Source organism: Mirounga leonina, unplaced genomic scaffold (genome assembly GCF_011800145.1).
Source record: "Mirounga leonina isolate KUSES-001 unplaced genomic scaffold, KU_Mleo_1.0 Mir_180, whole genome shotgun sequence".
Taxonomy (NCBI): Eukaryota; Metazoa; Chordata; class Mammalia; order Carnivora; family Phocidae; genus Mirounga; species Mirounga leonina.
Genome location: NW_023270469.1, coordinates 26,678,283 through 26,691,119, shown reverse-complemented (window position 1 = coordinate 26,691,119; position 12,837 = coordinate 26,678,283). Strand labels below are relative to the sequence as shown.

The window sequence follows — 12,837 nt, the reverse complement described above, 5'->3', positions numbered from 1 at the left end:
AGGTTCCGAGACTTTCAGTCACTTGCCCAAAGCCCCCCAGCCAGTAAATGGCAGGTCTGGTATTTGAGGCCAGGCAGTCGGACCTGGCCCTTTGCCTGAGGTCGTGGTTATCTCAGTCTCATTGATTGTTAGGTCAGGCGGGGCGCTTCTCTCCTGTCTGGAGGTGGGGAAACAGACGGAAGAGGCGCAGAGCAGAGGTGGGTCTTGAAATCTTGCTAGGAGGCGCAAGCACCAGCCCTCCCCCTTCTCCCCACTGACACCAGCACCTCTTGAAGGGGTGCCCTGCCCAGCTACGAGTTCAGAGGAAGCAAAAAGGCTACTGACGGGGGAAAGAAGAAGTGAAGTGAGAGTGTGGTGTAGCGTGCCTGCACAGGGTGAAGCGAGCAGGGGAGGGCTGAGGGCCGGGGCTGAGCGGCCCCAGCACACACATCCAACTTCCCTTTCTCTCTCTGGACAGGACGGTGGTAGTGGCCCAGCAGCTGGACGGCAGTGACCCCTCAGGTGAGCCCCCACCGTGAGGCTCTATTCCCCGCTCCCCCAGCTCTCTGTCCTCGTCTACCGGGTCCCCAGCAGGCACTGGGTGTGTCCCTGCCCTGGCGGGCCCAGGATTGGTGACATCCTGGGGGCAGCCAGCTGGGGACCCACCCTCATTCCCTTCACTCTCTGGTGGCAACTCCCAAATCTCTGGGAATGTAGAAGTCTATCTATCTATCTATCTATCTATCTATCTATCTATTTTTTTTAAGATTTTATTTTATTTACTTATTTATTTTTTTAAATATTTTATTTATTTATTTGTGAGAGAGAATGAGATAGAGAGAGCACATGAGAAAGGGGAGGGTCAGAGGGAGAAGCAGACTCCCAGCTGAGCAGGGAGCCTGATGCGGGACTCGATCCCGGGACTTCAGGATCATGACCTGAGCTGAAGGCAGTCGCTTAACTAACTGAGCTACCCAGGCGCCCCTAAGATTTTATTTATTGATTTGAGAGAGAGAACATGAGCAGAGGGGAGGGGCAGAGGGAGAGGGAGAAGCAGATTCCCCACTGAGCAGGACCCTGGGATCATGACCCAAGCTGAAGGCAGATGCTTAACCTACTGAGCCACCCAGGCAAAGAGCAATTTAAATTAAGGAGTGGCTAGACACTGGGTTCAAAACCTAGCTCCCCACCGTGGCCTAGGGCAGGTTATTAGACTTTTCTGGATTTCAGTTTCCTCAATGGTAAAATGGCGTTAATCCGGTGACCTGTACCTCGGATGACAAGGGCCTGCATGAAGTTTCTACTGGGCAAATGTGAGCAAACGTGCCGTTCCTCTCTGAGTGACTTGGACTGGAGCTTGGGGATATTATGTCTCAGGGAAATGGCTCTGCAGCTGGCTTGGTCACAGACTCTATGTTGGGCCTTGGCGTGGCCTCCCTTTCCCTGCCTGTAAAATGGGGCTAAGAATGGTACTTGTCAGGGATTTTCTGCAGAGACCACCGGTTCACTCCTCACCCAGGCCGGGGTGAGGCCAGCAGTGGGAGCTCCAGCCCGTGTCTAGCAGGAGTCGCTGTTTGGAAGGGGCAGAGGGGCCATGTACAGGGGTGTGACTGGCTCAGCAGGCCTGGTGCTGTCGGAGACAGGGTGGGCTGGGGGGGCATGCATGGTCAGCCCCAGGGAAGAAGGCAGGGGGTCCCAAGTTTTATGCTCAGATATATCCCTGGCTGGGGCTTTGGGTCAGAGCCCTAAGCTTGTAGTGGGGATTGTGGAAATGTCTCTGAGTCTCTCTCCCTGGGAAATAGGTCTCTCTGGCCTCATTTTATGGAGGAGAAACCCTGAGGCATGGAGAAGTGGACTTATTGCCCAATGTCACGGCCCAGGGACTGAATACTGGAGATGGTTATCAAATTTGCACCTTCCAAAGGCTCTGGCCTGCATTCTGCACGTTTCCTCATCTGTCTGTTGGCCTAGATAGAGTCTTACTCATCCGTAGAGCAACTCAGCCACCCAACCATCTTGGGGAGGCTGCAGTGCACAGCGTGGGGAGAGCACTTGACTTGGAGCCTGGAGCTCTCAGTTTGAGTCCCAGCTGACCACTGGCCTGCCGTAACCCCAGGCAAACCCCTGTGCGGTTCCCAGTTTCCCCATGATCAACTGGAACCATTTTGGACATCAGGTAAGGGAGTTCTGTTTCCCGGGGAGCCCCAGATAATGAGTTGCAGAGTGGATGGTGAGAGAGGCAAGGGTGTGGGGTGACAATGCATGGTGGCCTCTCTGAAGGGCTGGGGAGAGGGGTGCTGGAAGTCTCAAGCAGAAGTGAGGATTGTGGTTTGCCCCTGGAAAAGGGAGTGGAAACCACAGCTATTTGGGGGTACTTGAAGGAGGTGTCACTTCTTCTTTGGCCTTGATTTCTGCAGCTGGTCATGGGGTTAGGCCCCTCTTCCCTCAGTAGACACAGAGCAGGGTGGCCAAGGGCCTGGGGTCCAGTCCTTACGGTGCAGACCCTGGAGGTCAAATCCACATTATGATCTGGGCCTCAGTTTCCCCATTCACACAGTGAGGGGGTGGACAAGATGACCCAAGATCCAGTCTGCCCTATTGTGCCCTCAATCTTGTCATCTGAAACATTTCAAATTGTTTCATTCAGTGCTTCCCTTGTCTCATCAAATCTTGTCCCTCCTCTCTTCTCTGAGGTTCTGAGAATTGCCCAAGGTAACACAGCCAAATAAATAACCAAGTGACCAAATGAATAGGAACGCAGCACTCTATGACTCCAACCAAAGTCTCTATTCTCTCTCTCTCTTTTTAAAGATTTATTTATTTCAGGGGCACCTAGGTGGCTCAGTTGTTAAGCGTCTGCCTTGGCTCCGGTCATGATCCCAGGGTCCTGGGATCGAGCCCTACATCGGGCTCCCTGCTCTGCGGGAAGCCTGCTTCTCCTTCTCCCACTCCCCCTGCTTATGTTCCCTCTCTCGCTGTCTCTGTCTCTGTGAAATAAATAACATCTTAAAAAAAAAAAAGATTTATGTATTTGAAAGAGAGAGGGGGTGGCACGGGTTAGGGGCAGAGAGAGAGGGAGAGAGAGATTCTCAAGCAGTCTCCCCACTGAGCACGTAGCCCGACCAGGGCTAATCCCACGACCCTGAGATCATGACCTGAGCAGAAACCAAGAGTCAGATGATTAACCGACTGAGTCACCCAGGAGCCCTTCTATTCTCTTTTCAAATAAACACATATATTAATAAATAATGTTAAGATAAATGGATGGGACCACCCAGAAAAAAACATCGCATCCCCATCTCATACTGTACTTCAGGATTGATGCAAATGGACTAGGGGTTCCAATGTGAACAATAAAACCTCAAAAGTCCTAGGAGAAACATAGGAGAATTCCTTTGTAATTGGAGCGGGGTAGGCCCTTCTGGCTATGACTCAAAATCCAGAAGCCAAAAGAGAAAAATACAGGTAATTCTGATTACACACATAAAAAAAGACTTCTACACGACAAAAGGACCATATGTAATGTTTAAAGGCAAATGATAAACTAGGAAACATATTTGCAACTCACAGACAACGAGCTAATTTCCCTGCTATGTAAAGGGTTTCGAGAAGATGGTAAGGAAGAGTCGAACATAAAATAAAAATGGGCAGATGGTGAACTTGCACACGTGGGAAATGTCAGGACAGCTGCACTGTTGGAAGGAACCAAAGACCGGAAACCACACAGCCAGCTCTTCTGAGGGCACCTGCTGCATAAGTTAGTGCTTAGCCCACCAACGTTAGACTATGTAGTTGGAGAAGAGAAAGTGAAAACTCTAAGTACTGTTACGGGAAGCTCCCCAAGATGTATTTTCAAGCGAGAAAAGTGAAGTACAGAACAGTAGTGAGTGTGCTACTTTTTTTTTTCATATAAGATGAGGAGAATCATATATGCTTATGTTTATTTGAAACTTGGGCAGATTCACCAAACACTAATAGCAGTAGTTATCTGGGGGTGACTAAGTGGGAATGGAGTCATTGGGTGACACAGGAGGCAGGAATACTTTGCATTTTATGCCTTTGTGGACTTACTTATTGTTTGGATTTGCAAGATGTAAATTTCTAAACTATCTGAAGAGCAGGGGCGCCTGGGTGGCTCAGTCGGTCAAGCATCTGATTCTTGATCCGCAGCTCAGGTCTTGATCTCAGGATCGTGAGTTCAAGCCCTGCGTTGGGCTCCACGCTGGGTGTGGAGCCTCTTTAAAACAACAACAACTACCTGAAGAGTAAATAAAAATTGAGAAACGTGTAACTATAACTTACAGGGTAACATTAGGAAATCTGGGCACCCAAAACAAGTAGACTCCAAACCTCACCACCCACAAGTGACCCCCGCATCTTTCAGAGCTTGCATATATAAGAAATGTGACTTTTACAAGGATTGGATTACATTGCTTTGCAACATGTTTTTTGTTTTTCATAAACAACATGCCACCATTATTTTTTCCATAATGGTAGTCATTTGGAGCATAAAAAATTCTAAGCATTAAAGACTTATTTTTCTGTTGTGAGGGTAATACATGTTTGCTGTAGAAAATTCGGACTCTACGGAAAACCTAAAAAAGAAAGGAATCCTCCTCCCCATATAACATTATTAACATTTTGGTGACCATTTTTCTAGATACTCTCCTAGGCCTAAACATGTATATTAGCATAAATTTCCATGCATGTGATTACATTATGTGTGTTATGTTCAGCTGGCTCTTTCTAGGCAATGATACACGATGCTCCTTTTTTATGTCACTACGGACATCATGTTTTTGATAGTGAAATGGCAAGCCGTTGTACTGAACTTTGAACTTTGACTTTTGAAAACAATGATAAATTCACAGGAGGTTGCAACAAAAATAGTACAGAAAGATGTGTACACTTCGTCCAATTCATCTGCATACTCTCCTCCTCCTTTTATTTGTAGAGGCTTCCATCCTGGAAACTTCTTTTCTCCTGTTGCCTTCTGGACAGGCTATACCCTGGTCCTGTAGTCCAACCAACAACCAGGGGAGTAGCTTCCCACATTTTCTGGGGAGTAGCTTCATCTCTTCTCTGGTGGGGTTTCCTATACCCTATGTTGTCTTTCATGACTTACTCCCTCATTCTCTTGGAGCGCATCCTCCAGCAGCCTTCTGATGGGGGTGTATACTTTAAAATACTAATGATCCTGGGACACCTGGGTGGCAAGAGGCTGCCTTCAGCCCGGGTCATGATCCCAGAGTCCTGGGATCGAGTCCCACATCGGGCTCCTTGCTCAGCGGGGAGCCTGCTTCTCCCTTTGTCTCCCTCTGCTTGTGCTCTCTCTGTCAAATAAATAAAATCTTTAAAAATAAAATAAGGGTACCTGGGTGGCTCAGTTGGTTAAGCGACTGCCTTCGGCTCAGGTCATGATCCTGGAGTCCCGGGATCGAGTCCCGCATCGGGCTCCCTGCTCGGCGGGGGGTCTGCTTCTCCCTTTGACCCTCTTCCCTCTCGTGCTCTCTGTCTCTCATTCTCTCTCGCAAATAAATAAATAAAATCTTTAAAAAAAAAATAAAATAAAATACTAATGATCCTTGGTTGACCATTCATCTTTAAGAGTGCAGCACTAAAGTGTAACTGCTTGTCAGGGTTGATGATTGGGAAAGCTTTAACCTAAGTTTGGTCCTGGCCATTTCACTGAGGAACACCAAAATATCTGTAGCTATAGGATACTTTTCTTGGAATGGCCAGTTCTTTAGAGAAGAATTTTCTCCTGCCTTAGAACATCATCGCCTGGCTGCTGCCGGCTTCTGGAAGCTGAGTGGAGAAGGAGGTGGGGAAGGAATATGGCTTAATTTTTCTATACCTGAATGGCATCCCACCCTTCCCCTCAGATTCTCTATCATGCACTTTCTCCAGGGAATGAACTTTATGTTGGGGTGGGGTTGAGGGTGGTAGGGTGGTGACAGTGGTCCTGGATACCCCAGGTGGCAGAGGAGATCTGGGACCCCAGCTGGTCACTTTATTTTATTTATTTATTTTTTAAAGATTTTATTTATTTGAGAGCGAGAATGAGAGACAGCATGAGAGGGAGGAGGGTCAGAGGGAGAAGCAGACTCCCTGCCGAGCAGGGAGCCCGATGCGGGACTCGATCCCGCGACTCCAGGATCATGACCTGAGCCGAAGGCAGTCGCTTAACCAACTGAGCCACCCAGGCGCCCCCCAGCTGGTCACTTTAAAGACTCACAACCGGGCACCTGGGTGGCACAGTCCTTTAAGCATCTGACTCTTGATTTCGGCTCAGGTCATGATCTCAGGGTTGTGAGATCAAGTCCTGTGTTGGACCCTTTACTGAGCATGGAGACTGCTTGGGATTCTCTCTCTCCCTTTTCCTCTGCCCCGTTGCCCCCCACCCCCTGCTCCCAGCTCATGCACACACTCTCTCTCTCTCTTAAAAAAAAAAAGAGACTCATAAGCGTCTATCTCCCATTTTTTTGGCTTCATCCCTCATCCCTGCTTTCCGAGGTTCTCGATGCCTCTAGTTCTCAAGTGTTCCCAGGGTTGTGAGGCTTCTCCCTGTCCGCTTCCCTCTCCCCTCCCGTCACGCCACACCTCTCCCCACTGCAGGAACTCAGGTTCAACTTTTTATGGTCTGCTCGATGTAGGACCATGTGGCCACCTGCCTTGGAGCCTCTGGAGTTTTGCTAACATTTCTTGCCTGCTGCTGTCTTCTTTCCCCTTGTTCTGTCTTCCTGGCTCTGTGCCCATTTTATTCACTCACTCTCATTTTAGTGGAGTTTCAGGGGGTTTGACATAAATTTGCTATATTCAAGCAGAAGTTTCTTAGTTTATTTTTAAAAGCACAGAAAATGAAGGCTGGGCGGAACAGAGCCTTGCCTAAAGTCACATGGTGGATCAATGACAGAGCTGGACAGGGTTCCATGTTGCTTGCTCCCAAGCAGCTTCCCCTCTGGGTGAAGTCAGGGCCCCGGAGAAGCCCCCAGAGAGGCCATTTTTGGGGACGGGGAGTGATGGGCAGAGCTACAACTGGCAGGCATTTCTGAACAAATGGTCAGGGATTCTGGAGTCATAGAGACCTGGCTCAGGGGGCCTCACGCAGAGCAAGACCACTTGCGCCCGGAACCTCAGTTTCCCCATCTGTGAAATGCAGGAGTAATAAGGATCAACCAAGATGCTGGATGTCCTACCCTTGGGACATGCCAGACACCTAGAAGTGAGAGGTCACTCTCTTACTATAATGACAATGACATGCATCTTTTCTAGGGTGGGAGCCAGTTCTCGGAAGAGACATGGGCATCGACTTGGATTGCTGGGGGGCCTTTTTCCTCTGCCTATGCTTCATGACTTCTCAGAGTGAGACAATGGGTAAGAGGGTGCTGCTGAGCTGGGGGGCAATCCTAGCCCGGGCCCCTGGCTGTGATGTGGAAGGGGGATGCCTCGAACCAAGGGAGCTTGAAAGGGGGCACTGCGGCCTCCTGGGGCAGCAGCAAGGCTGAGGCTGGGGTGGAAGGCCCAGGGACAGAGGCTGAAGTGGAGGTCTGACTTGCTCCACAGAGACATCCCAAGAACCCCTGCTCTGGATGGAGAAACTGGAGGTGATGTCCAGAAGCCGCAACTCGACTTCTCTTGCTGAGTGAGTCAGGAGGCCCTCCTGTCTGCCCGGATTCAGCTGTGCCTCCCACCCCCAGCTCGAGCCTTGAATCAGTGGTCCGGGGTTGTCCAGTGTGGACCATTAATCATTTATGCAACATGCATTTATTGAGTACCTACTGTGTGCCTGGCACTGGGCTTTGGAGATGCAGGATAAACATGTCCTGCCCTCATCAAGTCTGCTCTCTGGTTGAGGGTCTTTAACTATGGATGCCATGAAACCCGGTGCAGAATCCTGGGTCTCTGCATTTTTCTGGGAAGGAGATGTAAGACTCGAATCGGGCTCTCGAAGGCCTGTGATCTCATGGCCACGCAGCTGCGGGTGACGGGATAGTGCTGATGAGTGGTCAGGGAAGCACAGGCACTATGGGGCATTTCACTCAGCCAGCAGAGAAAAGCCAGAAAAGGCTTCCCGAAGGAGGTGTCAACAAAGCTGGACCAGAAAGAGAGGTAATCAGGAGACGTGGATGAGTGGGGTGGAAAGGTAAGGGGGTGCCAGGGGCGCTGTGTGTGCAGAGGTCCGGAGATGGGAGAGGCCGATGCGGTTGGGGGAGGCCCCGCCCTTCTAGCCGCCTGGGGACCCTGGTCAGCTCTCTCGCCCTCAGCCTCATCCGGGGCCTGGAGTACAGGCTGTTGAACGCCAGCTTCGGGGGCAGCAACTTGACCTTGCAGACGCCCACCATCCAGTCACTGATCTTCAAGCTGGGCTGCAACTTCACAGGCCTGTCACTGAACAGCACCACCTTGGAGCGGGTCCCCCAGGTCAGAGATGGTCGGGGGGCCGGGGGGCAGCCAGTGCCTCTACCCCAGAAATCCTCCATGGGCTTACGGTCTGGACTCCCCTCCCCCCACCCAAACTAATCTCGTCTGGCCTCACAGCTGTGAGGTGCCTCCTCTGTAAAATGGGGCTGATGTTCCTCATGCGAATGATGGGAAAGGGGGTCCCCTGTGGCCCCTCAAGGGCGGCGTCCTCTTCCTGCTTTTGCAGGTCTGTGGGGGGTGGAGGAGGCAGCAGTGGGAGAGGCCAGGGAATCCAGGGTCCTAGGTGGTGGCTAGGAGGAATGAAATGCCTGGGGTAAGGCCAGGCAGGCTTTGTAAGAAGTGGGGGGCAGTGAAGGCACTGGGGCTGGCCCTGCAGGCCGTGGACACCAGGCTCAGCCTGTCCGTGCCCCTCCGCAGGTCTCACATGCCATGCAGTTCCCGGCCGAGCTGACCCAGGACGCCTGCAGGACCCCCCAGAGGGAGCTGCGTCTCATCTGCGTCTACTTCTTCACGGACTACTTTTTCCAGGTCACTGCCTTGGTGGGCCAAGCAGGGTGGGCGCCGGCCCCTTCCTAGGGGCACTGTGGGCATCCATGCCATCAGCTGACCTTAGGGCAGGGACCGGCACCTGGTGGGACCAGCCCATCGTGCACCCAGCCATTGCCCCTTCTGGGCCTCAGTATGAGGAGAATGGTGGGAAGGCCCACTTATAGGGAACCTACGTGTGCGCCTGTCCCTAGGTGGGAGATAGACAAAGGTGCCTTTTAACCTTGGCTTTGAAAGTGAGTTAGGATAATGGTTAGTTGGGATGGAGGCTGGAATCCACTCAACACATGACAGAGAGTTGGACGGAGAGGACAGCTTTCTAGGTGGAGGGGACAGCGTATGTGAAGGCTGCGAGGCTGGCCCATGCTGGACACGTGACAGGCATGCTGCTTGCTCTCATTTGGGGGAAGGGGCTGGTGAAGGGGGGCTCTCAGCCCTCAGCTGGTCTCTCCCTGTGTCCCCTGGAGTCAGCCCTTCTTCTGCTGTCCTTCCAGAATATCAACTCATCTCTGCTCAATAACTATGTCTTGGGAGCCCAGCTGGGTCATGGACACGTGAGCAACCTCAGCGAGCCGATCAACATCAGCTTCTGGCACAACCAAAGCCTGGTATTTTTGGGAGGGCAGGTGCCCCCATTTCCACCTCACCCCTGCCCCCTTGTGGCTCTCCTGTTGAATTTTGGCTTGACTAAACCCAAATCTGTGGAAGCATTTTGAAAACAAACAATTTCAAATCTATCACAGTTTGAAAATTCCTGTCAAAGAAATCAGAGAGAAGCTTTTACTTATTGCAGTAGGCAGGATTTTTTTTTTTTTTTTTTTTTTTCTCTTTAAGTAGGCGCCACACCCAGCGTGGAGCCCAATGCAGGGCTTGGGCTCAGGACCCTGAGATCAAGACCTGAGCTGAGATCAAGAGTGGGAAGCTTAACCAAATGAGGCACCCAGGCGCCCCCTAGGCAGGACTCTTTGAGTTGCAAGTGATACAAAGCCAAGTCAAGCCAGCTTAAGCACAAAAGGGAATTGATCATCTCCCATAAATGAAATGTCCAGAGCTGTCAAGCTTCAGGCATGGCTGGATCCAGGGGCTGATATAATGCCATCCTGGCTCAGCCTCTTTCCATCTCTCACCAATGGTTTCCTGCCTTGCCTCTCTGCTCTGGCAAGATGGCAGCTAAAGTGCTAGACCTCTATCCCCTCTTCCCAGCAGGCTCTTCTTCATCAGTGCAAACCAGGGTCCCAGAATGGAGACCTAAAGGTCCAGCTGGGTCACGTGTCCATCTCTGAACCAGGTCGATGGAACGTGTGGATTGGCCAGGCCCAGGTCACATGGCTCAGGGACTGGGCTGGATTCATCTGACCTGCCATGGGGGGAGGCGTGGGTCCTCCAGAGAAGTGCAGAAGCTGATCCTGGAGGAAGGGAGAAGGGCTGCTGGGTGGGCATAAGCTCTGATGCCTCCGCTCTTCTGGCCCTGGCATTCCTGAAAAGCCCAGAGCCTCTACGGTCTGCCCTGACTTCCCGTTAGCCTCTTCAGGACTGCGCTGCACTCTCAATTTCTCCATCATCCTTTCCTTTCTTTGCTCTGAACCTTTGCCCCTGCAAAGGTTCTTTCCTCAGTGGTGTTCCATGGCACTGCCTGTGTCATTCCCCCCACCCGTCCACCCACATGGCTTGGCTTCAGGGTTGTCTGCATGTGAGTCTCTCCCCCACACTGGGCATGGGTCTGCACCATTGTTGTTCCCCATGGGAAGGAGGGAAAAGGGGACAGTTGGTTATAGAGCACCTACTGTCCAGCCAGAGCTGGACCCTTAAGATTCCTCACTGATTGTAATTTAATACCATCCCTGAGACTTGGGTATAGATGATCCCATTTTGCAGATGAATAAACTGAGGCTCAGAGAAGCTCGACAACTTGCCCAGGTCACTCTGAGAGTCCAGAGTAGAGGTGAGGCTGGAATCTGGGTCTGTCTGATGCCAAAGCCCAGCCAGTATCTGGTAAAATGTTGATTAGGGTGCAGTTGAATCAACTTTGGCCCCTACAGTTTCCAGACTCTGACCCACGGCCATCCCCCACACCCCTTGGATGCACCCAACCCCAGCCTCTCCCCTTAGGAAGGCCACACGGTGACCTGTGTCTTCTGGAAGGAAGGAGCCAGCGAACACTACTGGGGGCTCTGGAGCCCCGAGGGCTGTCGCACAGAGAAGCCCTCACCTTCCCAGGTGCTCTGCCGCTGCAATCACCTCAGCTACTTTGCTGTTCTCATGGTATGTGTGCATCCAGTCCTGGTGAGGGGAGTAAAAGCTATAAAGGGCCCCGTGTCTAAGCAAAAGGAGCAGGCAAAGGCTGGTGTAGGGGACAGAAAATCCAACTCAGATGGGCTTAAGGAGGCAAAAAGAAACTTATGAACTCATGTTGCTGAAGAAACTATGTTAGGCTTCAGGCATGGCTTGATCTAGACACTCAGTATCACCAAGACAGGGCTCTAGCTCTGTCTCCCAACTGTGCTTGCTTTGTGCTGGCCTAGCCTTCAGACAGGATTTCCCCACAGGATAATAATTTGGCTGCTAGCAGATCCAGGCTCATGTCCTACTATCTTTTAGGCGAGTAGAACGAGAGCTTCTCTTACCCAATTCTGCCAGCTAGTCTTGGGATTAGAGTCCCACTGCCTTGGAGTGTGTCACATTCCCATCCCTCAACCAATCACTGGGCAGGAGGAGGGGGGGGCTCTGATAAGTCAGGCCTGGTGCACCTGTCTACACACAGTGGGAACGCCCATGTGCATAGACAGTGAAGGAGGGGAGGTTCTCATAGAGAAAAGGGAGATGGAGTTGAGGTGGGCAAAAGCCACTGTGTCTGCCAGGGCTTTTTTTTTTTTTTTCAAGCCGGGACCACGGTGAGGTTTGTGGTGAGACAGGGGAGTTTGGAGCTGAGGTCTTAGCAGGTCCCTGTCACCGTGGGGAGGGCATTTCCGTGCTTCTGTCTCCCATTCCCCCTTCGTTCCTGCAGCAACTGTCCCTGGCCCCAGTCCCAATAGAGCTGCTGGCGCCTCTCACGTACATCTCCCTGGTGGGCTGTAGCATCTCCATCGTGGCCTCACTTCTCACTACCCTGCTGCACTGCCAAGCCAGGTATGCCCCTGCCCCCATGCCAGGCCTGCCCACCCACTGCTGCTCAGCACCCCTCCTTCTTACCTAACTGAGCCCCCAGAGGGGGGTGGGCTTCTCATGGGGATGGAGGCTGGGAGGCAGGAGACTAGCCTTGCCGTGTGGCTGTTGTTCTGTCCCTGCCCCCCTCAACCTCAGTTGTGTGTCCATGAGGGGGTGGCACGGCCTGGGTGATGTCCCCAGGCCACGGAGGGCCCTGCTTCCACCCGCAGGAAGCAGGGTGACTCCATAACACGCATCCACATGAACCTGCATGCCTCCGTGCTGCTCCTGAATGTCGCCTTCCTGCTGAGTTCTGAGCTGGCCATGCCCCCGGAGTCCGGGGCAGCATGCACAGCGCTGGCCGCCCTCCTGCACTTTGCTCTGCTCAGCTGCCTCACCTGGATGGCCATCGAAGGCTTCAACCTCTACCTCCTCCTTGGGCGCGTCTACAACATCTACATCCGCCGATACTTGCTCAAGCTCTGTGCGGTGGGCTGGGGTAAGCAGAGCCTCCCTCCCCTCTTGCTTCCTGAGGCTTCCGGCCAGATAGGGCGGCTACCCCCTCCTGCCCTTCTCTTCTCCTCTTCCTCATCCTAGTGACCACATCATGAGCATGGTTCATCATCCCTGTCAACACTCACCAGTACTTTCTACTCTACTGTTCTTATCGATTGTACCTCCAACACCTCCATTGCCACCTCCACCTCCAACACCTCCATCCCCTCCACCTCCAACACCTCCATC

At 52.1% G+C, this 12,837-nt stretch overlaps 1 protein-coding gene across 2 annotated transcripts in view; it reads left to right on the top strand.

Moving 5' to 3' along the window:
• Positions 1-308: 308 nt before the first annotated feature.
• ADGRG5 (adhesion G protein-coupled receptor G5) overlaps positions 309-12,837 on the top strand; it is a 16,514-nt gene continuing 3,985 nt past the window's right edge. Inside the window, exons 1-11 of one of the 2 annotated variants that reach the window (XM_035025124.1) lie at positions 309-374; positions 458-501; positions 7,255-7,356; positions 7,546-7,624; positions 8,026-8,091; positions 8,232-8,403; positions 8,821-8,931; positions 9,444-9,557; positions 11,059-11,211; positions 11,954-12,075; positions 12,324-12,592. In XM_035025124.1, coding sequence (XP_034881015.1) covers positions 7,281-7,356; positions 7,546-7,624; positions 8,026-8,091; positions 8,232-8,403; positions 8,821-8,931; positions 9,444-9,557; positions 11,059-11,211; positions 11,954-12,075; positions 12,324-12,592 — 1,162 coding nt within the window. In that variant the 5' untranslated portion in view covers positions 309-374; positions 458-501; positions 7,255-7,280. Of the gene's footprint in view, positions 502-7,254; positions 7,357-7,545; positions 7,625-8,025; positions 8,092-8,231; positions 8,404-8,820; positions 8,932-9,443; positions 9,558-11,058; positions 11,212-11,953; positions 12,076-12,323; positions 12,593-12,837 lie in introns of both variants that reach the window. The other variant, XM_035025125.1, reaches the window with a different exon arrangement.